This window comes from Haemorhous mexicanus, chromosome 1, assembly GCF_027477595.1.
Source record: "Haemorhous mexicanus isolate bHaeMex1 chromosome 1, bHaeMex1.pri, whole genome shotgun sequence".
Taxonomy (NCBI): domain Eukaryota; kingdom Metazoa; phylum Chordata; class Aves; order Passeriformes; family Fringillidae; genus Haemorhous; species Haemorhous mexicanus.
The window spans coordinates 61649761-61662803 of NC_082341.1; the positions used below are offsets into that span (position 1 = coordinate 61649761).

The 13043-nt window shown below is 40.2% G+C and overlaps 1 protein-coding gene across 1 annotated transcript in view; it reads right to left on the minus strand.

The window, feature by feature from the left end:
- The window catches only part of SALL3 (spalt like transcription factor 3), a 19697-nt gene extending 7007 nt beyond the window's left edge, over nucleotides 1-12690 (minus strand). The window contains exon 1 of the mRNA XM_059840740.1: nucleotides 12612-12690. Coding sequence (XP_059696723.1) covers nucleotides 12612-12690 — 79 coding nt within the window. The remainder of the gene's footprint in view (nucleotides 1-12611) is intronic.
- Between the last annotated feature and the right edge of the window lie 353 nt (nucleotides 12691-13043).

The following is a 13043-nucleotide window of genomic DNA, read 5'->3' on the forward strand; positions in this document are numbered from 1 at the left end:
TTTGGTAGAGGCAGGATTGGGCCAACACCCTCAATACCCCGTGCGTAGTATGAACAAAGCTTGAGGCAGCTACGAACATACCCAGAACTGTTAGAGAATGCCTAAAATAAAAAGAAATTGCCAAGAAATTCAGAATGTATCATTTCAACAGAAACAGTTACAAAAAAAAAAAAAAAAAGGTAGCTGCAGAAAATAAAAGGAAAGTGCAATCTCGAGATGTTTAGGTTGCTTTTAAAAAAGAGGTTTTTACAGAACATTAACTATAAAATCGCTTTTGACAAAATTGCCTGTCAGATCTTTCAGTCTTTGCTCAGCTAAAACTCCCTACAGATTTCAGCAGGGAGTTTTGTCTGATAAAGGTGATAAATCTGTGCCCTAAATACTGTTTCCTAGCCTTTGAGAGCCTCTCAAACTTATTATTTTCCTGTACCTTCCAAAACTGTACCTTTCAAAAAATTTAAAGATGATGCTATATCCACTATATACTCAAGCATTCGTGTATCCAGTGATATATGCTACTAAGTGACGGACATGCATTTTCTATTAAGAAATGATATTGCTGATATTAAGAAATTATTTTGCTGAATGCAAAATTTTCTAATTTCAAAATTCTACTGCATTTACTAGTTAAAATAAACACTTCTTTAAATACTACTGTTTTTTTCCCCCTTCTTTTTTATTTTTCCTTTTGGGAGGGGGGAATAAAATGCAATTCAAAACAGTCAAGAATTATTTAAGACTTCTGCATGAAGTGCTGAACCTGTTACACTGTTTGGGTTAAGATCGATAATATATAGCTGTTGCTAGACAATACTAGACTAATCCTTACGGTAAATGCTTCTGTAAAAACTATCACTTTGTGTTACAAAAATATCACAGAAGATAACATGATTCACCACAGAAAAAGAGCATACTGGCAGCAGGTATCCTAAAGCATATGTTGACAATCCCAAAGCCTCCCAAAGTGAATTAAGTGAAAAAGCAGCCTTCCAAACCACTTTTTCGGTGTGCGCTCCAGCTCTCGCAAAGTGAAAGCACGCGGAGTACAGACCAGCAAAGCATCCAACACCCAACACGCCTGCCTCTCTCCTGAGTCTTTCTGAACTAAGACAACTCAAACAAATCCTTATTTACATTACAGATTTGCATTTTAAAAGTCGGGGACACAGATTCTCTGGTCCTTGCTCAGAATCTATGGAGTGCCCTGGTTGGTAGTACCAACCATGCAGAAAGAGATGTCGTTTCTCCAAAGGCTTTCACTGAGAACATTTTCCAGAGCTTATTTCCAAACATTGGCAGGCCAGGCAACAGTTGTTTGTTGTTGTTGTTATGATTATGATTATGATTATGATTATTATTGCAACTACTACTTCAAATATTGCTACTAAGTGATTGCAAAGGAGGATTGATCCTTAAAGAAGCTGCTAACTGTGTAGCTCCCCTTCCAGTTTTTATCTATATATCGGTATTCTTTTGTTTAAGGAGAGCTTTCTCTAAACAAACCTCACACAAAAGGTTTCAGTAATTAGTGATGGATTCAGGCAATACAACCATTCAAATATGGCTGTCCTCTGATCTAGAATGAGCTGATCAAACACCAGAAAGCTAATTATTTCAGACACTGTATAGTGATCACTTAGCCCAAATGTGAACATCTACAACCAAAACAGGTATTATCTCATGCGTTGGAAGACAGTCTCATGATCTCCATGTATCAAAGCTAGTACTTATAACAAGGAAGCTTTCCAAAGCAACCTTAACTACTGGTGCCCACTACCAGGAGGTATCGATGTGGACCTGTTCAGCATTTCAAAATAATAAGCAGGCTAGTGTACTTGTTCTCACACTCAAAGAAACAGCAGATTGCATTTGAAACATAATTTTTAAAAAAGTATATGAGGAATGCAGCAGTATAGTTATTTCTTGGATAATCAGTGCTCAGCTCTGCTCTCAATGAAATAAATGGTTAGTTTTGTGCTGTCTCAGGAGGACCAGGATCCTGCCTGTATGAAGTGGGGACCTACAGCTCTGTTTTGTATTTCTCCTTCCCTCAGCTCCCACACCTTAAAAATAGTGAGAACACTTTTCAAATGACTGATCGGAGTTCATTCACCTCATCATCCATCTGCTTTGAGATAGTTAGGGAGTCTTTTAGAAAAATATTTTAGATAATGCCAAAGAGCTGCTAGGGGTTTTCTTCCCTGTAGTTCAACTTGAAACTAGACATAGTACGAATCTCATCACAGTACTTTCCATTTCTGATAAATTATTCTGGCTTTAAAAACAAAAATCAAACTAATCTCTCTCAAAGCTTCACTTCCTTGGACAGGCAGGCACGTAGACGACACAAATGGCATGAAAGTAAAATGCTGCTTTGCCATGGGTGATGGTACTTTCCTGCACAGCACACTGAGGCTACTAAGATGCTTCACAGAATGACAGCCTGTGCTCGCAATCCAACAAGTCCTACTCAAAGGAGTAGCCTTTACTCACATCTGAAACAGTGCTGAATTTAATAGGATTGAAAGAGTACAAACTAGCCATGCAAACAAGCACTTCCAAGGGTAAAACAAGAAAGACTAAAAATAACAATTGATAAATATTTTTCAGTATATACCTGTACTGGACAAATGGACATCACCTCCAAATTTCACAAATGCAATTTCTAACATCCCTTTCAGTAGTACGTACTGATATGGAAGCAGTAAGGCACTGTATTTGTTGCTGCTTTTGAAGTGTAAGTTCTCACTGAATTCAACAAGGAGTAAAGCTTAAAAACATTCTACATGAAAGGCTGGTTTTGATTCTTTGTTAAAACTCAGTCACTTTATGAATGACAGAAATCTATACCAAAATTTAATCACTAATTCAGAATATTAAAAAAGTTAAATGCTAAAATATTAAGCTACAAATTAACTTTGGTTTCTTAATCATAGAATATGTCTATTGCAGGAAAACATAGAATTTTTCCACATTTACTTATGCCTTATAGCTTGTTTTCACTTTCTGATGTATTAAAAAGTGATAGAATTTGTTAGGTGGTGAAAAACTTAATCCCTTTCCTTTAAATTTTCTTGTTATTACAGTGAGGATGTGATACAGTAAAAATTTTCAAGGACTTAGGTGGAATTAAACAAGCACTTGCTTAATCTTACAGATATGGGTTGAATTTTGCAGTTCTTACTTACACAAAAGGTGTTGAATGGGAGTTTTGTCAAGCAGTCAGGATCCCAGCCACTAATAACCTCTCAGTTATTTTCTTTTTCTCATTAGTAGTCTAACAGCTAACACACTAATCTGAAGCTGCTATGGGATGCAAGATGAATTGCAGCACATCGAGCTTCCTCTGTGAAAACAGGTGAAAAATCTCAGGCAGCATCTCTCAGATGGTACCCGAGGCGAGCTCCTGAACGGGTACCAGCCCACGGAGCCACGGTGGCTCCAGCAGCGCTGGCACTTTGCACCACTGAGCTCTGGCCCTAAAATTAGCCCACAGAAATTCAAACAAAGGCATTTTGAGAAAGGCACTTTGGGGTGGTGATACCTGAAGCCATTCAGGTGCTCTGGTGACTCACTGAGGGAGGTACAAGGAGCTGATGCCAGGAGGCTTTGCTCTGTGCCCCTAAATGTACACACCAAACACTTTTTGGGCAGGAGCAAGGAGGATGGTGTTGGCCTGCTTCCTCAGTGCCCAAGGAGAAGGGAGATGGCTCAAAGAGTGCTGTGGCTCCTTTAGTCACCTTTGGGAAATGTGTAGAGCTGAGAAAAAAAAGTCACTTCAAATGTGTATCCAACAACTGCTGATTACACACACAGAGGATTTGTAAACCTGGCTTTAGTAGTTCTGAATTTTTATTGACGGCATAGATCTTTCTCCTCTGTGTGAGAGGACAGCTTCTTACATGATGTGAAGGGAAAATATAATGAATGGGTGCTTCAAAAATGTTGCCATTTACTTTTGTGAAACAGACTGAAATTAAGCATTACATGCTAGTCAAGTCTTAAAATTTATGCTGCTTATTAAATGCCCCCTTTCTTAGGACTAAAATCTTCCAGTCTGGAAAAAGTCCCTACCAAATACTGTGTTCAATTTTTGCTTCAGAATCTTTTAATTTTGTCCCATCTTAAATCAGTTCTAGTTCCACACAAGTAAATTAACTGAAAAGAGCCTTTTCAATTATATTAAATAAGGACTTTTAAAATAAATTTATCTCTGATTATTCAGTATTTTGTTTTTCTGTTACTCTGCATCATGGAATCCTCAAATTATGTGTGATTTACTTGGGAAATATCAAGTAAGAGAATCAATGTTTTGTTAAGCTTGCACATATTTTAAGTTGCTGATACCTTCCTGAAGCATTCAAACAAATAGGAATCCAACAAATATGGGAGTGAAATATTTTCTGAAGCTTCTTTTTAGACTATACACAATAGTACAAATGAAAGCATGAAAGAGTGTTGTATGAATTACTATTTTTTTCTACATTCAGAGCTCTATAGTGGAGAGTTAATTAATATTTTCTAAATGTAGTAATTTCTTTCAGGAAAATAAAAAACCACTGAGAAGCAGTGTAGAAACTGTGAAGAAGTTTCAGAAAAAATGCATATGTTAGCATCAGCTGAAGCTAAAATGTCTGCTAACTATAAAGACAGATGTATTAAATGCTCTCACACGCAAATCCAATAATCATTTCTAAGTGCAACTCACACCATTTTGTATATTTAAACAAGCATTATTATAAACAAAACTCTGAGCCTAGTGCACTGATACAGGACAATTATTTGCTACTCCTATCATCAGAATACTTATTTTTCCCCAAGCACAGGTTAAATAAAGTAACAACATATACTAAAAAGAAATCCATAGATTTCTTTTAAAATTAAATTAATTTGGAAACAGTAGCCTTGTAGCAACATATTGCTTCTGGAGAAGAACAGTACTACTTTTTCCTTAGCTCTATCATCTCTTACAACTGACGGAGCTGTTAAAGAAAGTTTTCTTAAATTGTTAGAACACGTTTATTTTCTTGCAAATTAATTCTTTTTAACTCTTTATGATAGCTTTGAATCCCATAAAGAAAGATGAATTATCACATACTGAGCCCAAGCTGTGAAACAGGAGGAGACAAATAGAGACCCCTACTGTGTTTAACAATGTAGAAGAAATTCCAGACTCAAAAGAAAAATTTTCTGTCCTTTTTCTCAGCCCACAAAAGCTGTTAGTATGGCTTTGAACAGTGGAGGGCACTCTTGCTATGCAAAACCCAGTGCTGACCTGGCACACTCGTTTAGATCTATTCAGTAGCCTGAATCTCAGAATTTGTTGAGTAACAGCCACCTGTGGCACAGGCACTAGCTGTACTCTGGTTAAAACATTTGCAGTTTCTAATCTGTGCAGCGAAGCACTTCACTATATCAAACACTGGGGCCTTTCTCGGTGGACGCAGATGTGGAACAGATGCAAGCTTCACAAATTGTTTGTAATATCTGTGCAAGATATAGTATTAAATAAGACCTGTGCTATGTTTTTCAAAGTCATATAAACAGCTACTCGGTTGGCTGTTATGGCTTAGGTACAATAATTTTAGGCTGGGCAGAAATCGTGCACAAATAATGTGGGTGTCTGTGGGAATTGAGTTTATTTGGAATGCATCAAGTTTTACTGGGAATCCTAAAAAGAAAAAAAAATCGAGGTAAATGCTTCTAACACAGCTGGTATGAAAAAAAAAAAACTGAAAAACCAAACCAAATAAACTAGAAGAAAGCGGAAGATTCTGCATCTGATTCATAGAGATTCTGCATCGCCTTCCTTAGAAAGTGCATAATTAACTACATCTTGAACTACACAACTCTCAGCACCCTGCATGAATTAATGAAGCCAATCACTTTTTGAACTAGCACAGAAAGGAGAACAAATTTGGTTTTGGAAGCTTGCAAGACAAGGAGCTGATGTGAGGACCAAATCCTGCATCTCCTAAGTATCTCCAAATTGAACTTACAAGCTCTGGACTCCTTTGAGTAAAATTACTCACAACCAGGAGTACTTGTAAGAGCAAACCTGGCGCAGTTCAATGCCACTTGTGCAGCTCAGTCATTTTGGTCTTTCACCAGTCCATATACTGCAGTATTGTCCGGGATAGCAAAGCCATAACGATCTAGACAAATCCTTTAGCTTTCATCATTTCCAGCTTTGGGGGTCATTAGTGCATCAAAAAATTCATAAATGAAAGCTATCGAATGGCACCAGGAGAAGGGGTCTCCTGAAATGCTGAATGACGAGTTGGTTTTGATTATCTGGAACAAAAATACGGCAGCACCTGCAGGGTTAATTAAGCAGCTCAAGATGCTGGGCTTCACAAAAGAAAACCTTTTTCCTACTTTAAGGACTGTAAACACTTGTGCTGAACTAGATGGGCATTTGATAAGCTGTACGGCATGTAGCAAACTCCGAGGGATCTCTAGTTAACACTCAAATTCAGTGTTAACACTTAACAGAACAGTGGTAAGCCGCGCTGCCAAGGTCAACTGCACAGATCTACTAATTGTATTATGAGCTTGACATCTAGTGGCCACCCCTGGCAGGGCAAAGCAGGCAAAGGTTAAATCAGCAAGCCTTGTCAAAGCACTTCTAACTACCCACCCTCAGGGAGAGGAGACCTGGGGAAGCTTTCTGGCGCTCCGCGGTCCCACCTTCTGGCCGGCATTCCCCGGCGGAGCTCCCGCGGCCGCCCGCGGTGCGAGCCAGCGGCGCAGCGCCCACCTGCGCCCGGCCCGAGCCCAGGCTGTGCCTCCCTCCCTGGCTCCCAAGTTTGGAAATATCCTCGGTGTTCCTTTTGCAGCCTGTGATAGTTTTCGGATTCCTGCGGGGGGGAAGAGTGGTGAAACTGGGGGTGCGGGGGGAGGAACGCACCACACGCGCCGGTATTAGAAAGCGGCAATAAGCATTTCAGAAGGGCTTTTTGTAAAGATTTAGCTTACGCTGAAATAATAAATATTGTTCAAATGTGCTCGCTTTTTGTACCCTAAATATAGCAAGGAAATAATAAATCCCCCTCTCTCTAATATTCTGTCACTTTACTTTTTAGCTTGAAATAAAGAGATTTTTCAAATGTGTTGCATTATGGTTTTCAATCACCCTTACAAACATCTATCTTTCTGGCTTTCATGGTTTTGAAGGGTATTTCCTTGATAAGAGGAAATGTTCTTTAAGTCTAACAGCACTATAACTGAACCAGCTCCTAAAGTTCATTTTGGCCTAAATTCCCTTTTTTAAAATTAATGGACAACCTTCACTACATTTAATGGGAAATTTTAGGAGTGCAAAGGAAACAGGATTGACATTGATATATAAAATTCAATATGAAAGTATTGCTAGAACTAGCTTTACTAGTCCTTCCTCTGGAAAAAAAAAATTGCTCTCATGTTACAAATAAAATATAATAAAATAAATTATTTTAATATGCTTTATTGCAGAAACTGTGTCAGTACTTAACTATTTTAATGTCATGCCTGACCTGGTTTATTATCAGCAAAAGTGATTGACTCATGCCCTGGCTGCTGGATAGTCAACAGATATGCTTGTCTATGTTTGGCAGACAACAAATCAGATGAAGGAGGGATATCAGGAAAATCTTCCCAGGACTCAGACTGTTTTTCAGATGGCATTAATACTCTTTATTAATTAGTTTATTTTTACACTTTTTCCAATGCCACATGTTTTTTGAATTGTAGCTTTTCCTCTGTCTTAGGCAAGGAAAAGTAATTTTCAACAGCTAAATGTATGCATATTAATAGTTTAATTACACAGAATTTAAACAAACACCTTTCAAAATTTCCTCCCTCTCATTCTGAAAAAAAGTGTCTTAATGTCTGCCTCAGGAGATGGTAAGACTTCAAGACCAGCATCACTAGATAAAATCTGACCCAGTTTTGTCTACTTCCATTGTTACATATACATCAGCAAATTGGCCAATTGCTGTAGTTTCCTTATTATTCCAAATATTTTTCTATGGCCAACACAATTCAGTGCAGAGTATTTTTAAAATTTCACAAACACAGATGTTACATAGTTTGAACGTGAAGTCTCTACTGTAATGGCAAAAGTATTTATATAAAAGTTTCAATTACCATTTCTAATCAAAGGGACAATTTATAGCCATACTAATTTGGCCTTTATTTTTCAAAACAAAAAGCCTTCTCTTACACTTGCCTCAGAACAAACATTTGCAAAAATCACATAAGTTTTGTGTTTGCTGACGGCTGCTTGTGACTCCTCAAGTCTGAAATGCAACAGTGTCTAAGCAATAGAGAATACCTCAATATCATAAAGAAGAATGTTCCCCCCCAATTTGTTTTAAGCCTCCCTATATGCAGATGGAGTCACCACACTTGCATGAGGTTGGCTGCTACATACTGAGCTGTGTCTTTGCTGTAGCTGAGCCTGTGTGTCTGTGCACATACTCCTGAAGAATACTAAGTGCAGTCACCAAACTGCCCAAAACTGCACAGCCCATTCCCACTTTACCAAGATGAAACAGATCAATTAGTTTAGACTATACTGTATGTATTGAAGAGAGGGAGAAAAAAGAGGTAGAATATTTTAAAAAATGACTGAAAAAGGCACATTAGAAAACTCTTTTTACGCAGTTCACTACAAGGTATCCCTTCCATCTCAGGCTAAACAATAATACATCTTTGCCAGAAACTTCACATGAAGAAGTCCAAAGCACCATTTGTCATCACTCTTACCAGAACCTCACTTGCACACTCTGGGAATCACTTTTCAGCACAAAAAGACAACAACAACAACAACAACAACAACAACAAAAACCAAAAAAACCAACCAAAATAAAAAAACCCAAACCAAACAAAACACTCACAAACAAACAAAATACTTTCTATTATCTCTATCTTAAAAATACAAATGCTATGTCTATGGCTTAATTTTAAAATAAATGGAATTGAAGAATGTTTATTGTATCTACAATTCTGATTCATTTGTAATCTGTTGAATTAGGCAAGTGTATTAGAAATGTAATTCCAGCTATTACAATGCGTTACATTTACTGAGAAACTGAGATTATTGTATTCTACAGGCAGTCATCTGAGTCCTGCTGCTGCTGTTTTTAAATTATTTCCAGCAGATCTTCTCATTTAGCAACCTCAAATTGTGGGGGTTTTAATACGTATTTTTGTTCACTCTTCTACACTGCAATTATTCAAGAAATATATCACCATCAGCTGCTTGTTAACATTTCTTTTCAAAATTATTTAAAAATATATTTTTAGTATTTCACTTTTGATTCACAATTTCAAATGATTTCGAGTGTATATCTGTAGTTGATGACAAACTAATTGTCTTCAGATTTCCAGCAGTTTCTCACCACCATGATAATGTCCTGTTTGAATGCAATTTTGTTATGCTGTAGCCCAAGCTGGCTATAAAATTATTTGTTTAGTTTCTAAAACTTTTGTGATAACACTAGCATGAAAGTTCTGCTGTGACCAGTCAACTTAAAACCCGGCCTAATTCTTGTCTTCCATCCTGCACCCCAAACTTCCATGTTTCTCTCTGTTGCTATGAATGTCCCTTCACTGTGAGGATTACATTTTTGGGACATTAATTTTTAAATGCTTCATTTTATAAAATCTATTTTGAGGTGATATTAAACACTATTTCATTAAATAAATACTAAGCTTCATTTGCTCAGTCTTGCATTAACTCCTTTGGAGACAAGGAGCAGAGTGAGTGAAAAGGCTACACATATGAAATAATACTGCTTAAACAGTTTGCTTTCTTAAAATGACAAATATTCTTGTGCTGTGTGAACTATTTTTGGCCTGTTGCAAAATAGACTCAGGAACTGTAGCAATATCTTGATCACAGCTGTGAACAGAAATGAAGAACACTGACTTGACAAGAAGTGTTTAAATTCACGAGATTTGGAACTCTCATTATATCTGGCCTATAAAATTGCTTTCAAGTATGGCAATCGTTAGGCTTCCTAATATAATGTGTAAATGATTTACATTACACTAATGTACTCTAGATAGCCCTCTGCTCCTGTAGCTTGTCTCCACCTTGTTCACATTTCTTAAATGAAAGTGCAAACCCAACTTTAGCTTGTTAATTGTTAGCCATCAAGGGTTTTACTCCATTAATTAAAATATGTTTTAATAGAAGGAAACATAGTACATTTTGATAACAGCCTTCTAAGGCTGAAAAGTATTTTTACATTGTTGCATTTTAGGGCTGCTGTGAAAGCCGATTTTGTGCTATTCAGGGACCACAATAATAACGCTTTAAAATTCCTCACTGGGATGCAATGTAGTCCTTTTGATGGAAAGACTGTCTTTCTCATTCGGCAGAAATAAATCCATTCATTTGATCATGTAGTCATTGAGGGCAATACAAAACAAACCAAGTGTGAGAAATTCTATGTGATGAAGTAAACAAAACAAAACCCCCCCAAAAAGGGGAAAAAAAAAACATTTCCATGACAAAAAGATTCTTTGTCCTTAATCTACCCACCATATGCAAGCGTTTCTTTTTAGCATATCTCTTGTTCTAATCTCGGGTGACATGGCTACATAGATAAGATTCACAAAACAAAACAAAAACCTAGTTTAACAATTTTTTTCAATTTATTAACTCGCCAGGAGTGTCATAATGAAGTAGTGGGGTTTTATTTTCCTGTATTGAAATAGATTCAGAGCATGTAAAAGTTTATAATGCTAATGATAAATTCTTGGACCTAGATCCCAAGCCAACAGAGATGGGCTCAACAAATCTTGCTTTCATAAAAAAATACTAATTCTTATCTGCTTGTCTATATTAATTTATTTTACATGACCACAGTTTCCTAAGGAAAAAAAAATTTGAAAATGCACAGCTTTGCTCCTCCACTGTGACAGAAGGAAGCATTTCTCTGTGTGCCTGTTATTGTCAACCCAAGCGGGTTTTCCTGGAGCAGTGGCAGGAACCCCCTTAACAGCTTTGGATGGTGTGGGACTTGCTCCCTGCCTCCCCAAACACCCTGGGAAGGAGTGGGAGGCTTAACAATTTCCCAGTCTGACAGATGTTTTAACCTTATGAAGTGGATTCACGCTGCCTTAAGCTTCAGGGCTGTAAAGTTCAGATACAATAGTCAAAATCCTCCTCAAGCTTCAACTTTGCTGCCTTTCTCTCCCCACAGATGCAACCTAAGAGTAATTACAGTTTTAAAGCAGGAGAAGGACTTTTTTGTTTTCCTTTTCTAAGAGGGAGAGAGAGGGGAGATAATATAGTGAAGCAAGGGGCCTACACAGAAAGCAGAAAACATTTGGGATCCCGCTTGGTTACGCAAGAAACTAAGAAATCAGTGAGCTCTATGTAAAGAGGAAAAGAAAAACTTTCAAGTGGAAGCTCTCAACTTAGTCCAGGAAAAGAGAGCATGGGCTGTGGTGTGCCTTTGCATGCTGCAGTGCCAGGGACTACTAAGGAAATTAAAACTAATTTAAAAAAAAGGGGGAAAAGGAAGAAGAAAACCTTGCAGCCCTATTCCCTAAAAGAAAATGATAGCAAAGTGAAAATAAAGCAGGATTACAGTCCAAATCTCTCCAGCTTTGGACACTTGTTCACTAGCAGCCTGGCAGCCCAGATGCATAAAAGCAAGTGTGCGTGTGCCTGCGTGTGGGGAGGAAGCGAGGAATGGCGGATGGGCGAGAAAATAACCCTTTCCCACTGCTTACAGCCGGCGCGACAGGGGCTGGTGGCGGTGGTGGCACTCCGTGTCACCTACCACTGATAATAATTACAGTCGCAGCAGAGCCAGGAGGCGAAGGGGGGAAGGCAGCGCAGGGGGGAAGGTTAAAAGCTGCTGTTGAATCCTCTCGAAAATAATGAAACCAACTCCTCTGGCCCCGCGCACCCGAGCGGCCCTGCCCGCTCCTACCGTGGTCCCCCCCGGTCCCCCGGGGCGAACGGGGGGAGCGCCCGAGGCAGCCCTCGCAGCCTGGGCGGCCGACCCGGGGCCACGGGGGCATCCCCAGGCAGCGGCAGCCGTGGGGCCGCCCCGGGGCCCGGCAGCCCGCGGGACCTCCCTCGGCCCCGGGCAGGGCACCCCGGCCCCGGCAGCCCCAACTTTCCTGCGGCCGGTGGGGAGAGCGGAACACGGCTTCTGTCCCCGCCGAGCCTCCGCCGGGAGGGAGCAGGAGGGGGGGAAAAGGGGATACCCAATAACACAGAGAGAAGGAGCGCAGCCGAGAGGAGGAGGAGGAGGCAGGCGCTGCTCCGGGGCGCCCGTTCCTGCAGCTGCTCCAGCCCGGGTGAGTGGGGAGGGAGGGCCGAGCCCCGCCGCCGAGCCCAGCCGCGATCAAAGCGCTGGGAAGGCCGGGAGGTTGCTGCTGGGAGGGCTGCTTAGGCAGGGGGTGGGCTGCAGAAACTTGGCTAAACTGCGAACTTCTCAGTTCCGCTGCCTCTTCCCCCGGCTGCTCTAATTCCCATTCTCCCGCTGCAGAGTAATTGCGCTCCCATGTTCACCATCACCATAAATTCACCTATCTCCATCCGAAACACACTCACAAAAAGAGAGAGAGAGAGAGAAGGAGAAAGAGGCGACTGGAGCCCTTACCGTGCTCAGAAACTACCTCTGCTTGTAGCTCTTCGTCCGATTTGAGATGCTGGGGTTTCGCTTGCTTTCGACGAGACATGCTGCTAACTGAGCCGTCTTGACTCTGCTTTTTGCAGAGGCATCAGAGACGTAGAGGTGGCGAGGAGGGGGGGAAAGAATTGGGTACGAAGGAAGGGGGTTTGGGCACTGCAAATAACTGTTCACAAATAAAAGTCGAGTTGCAAAACAAACCAAACAAACAACAGAAAAGGCAACCAACACCCCGGGGAAAAAAAAAAAAAAAAAAAAAAAAGGCAAGGCTAACCAGCCAGCCAAACTGGGAGTGAGTGAGTGAGTGCGCGGGTGAGCGGGTGAGCGAGCGGGGGATGAGCCGGGCGGGGTGTGCGCGGGGCGGCGGGGTGTGCGCGGGGCAGCGGGCTGGGGCGGCTGCGC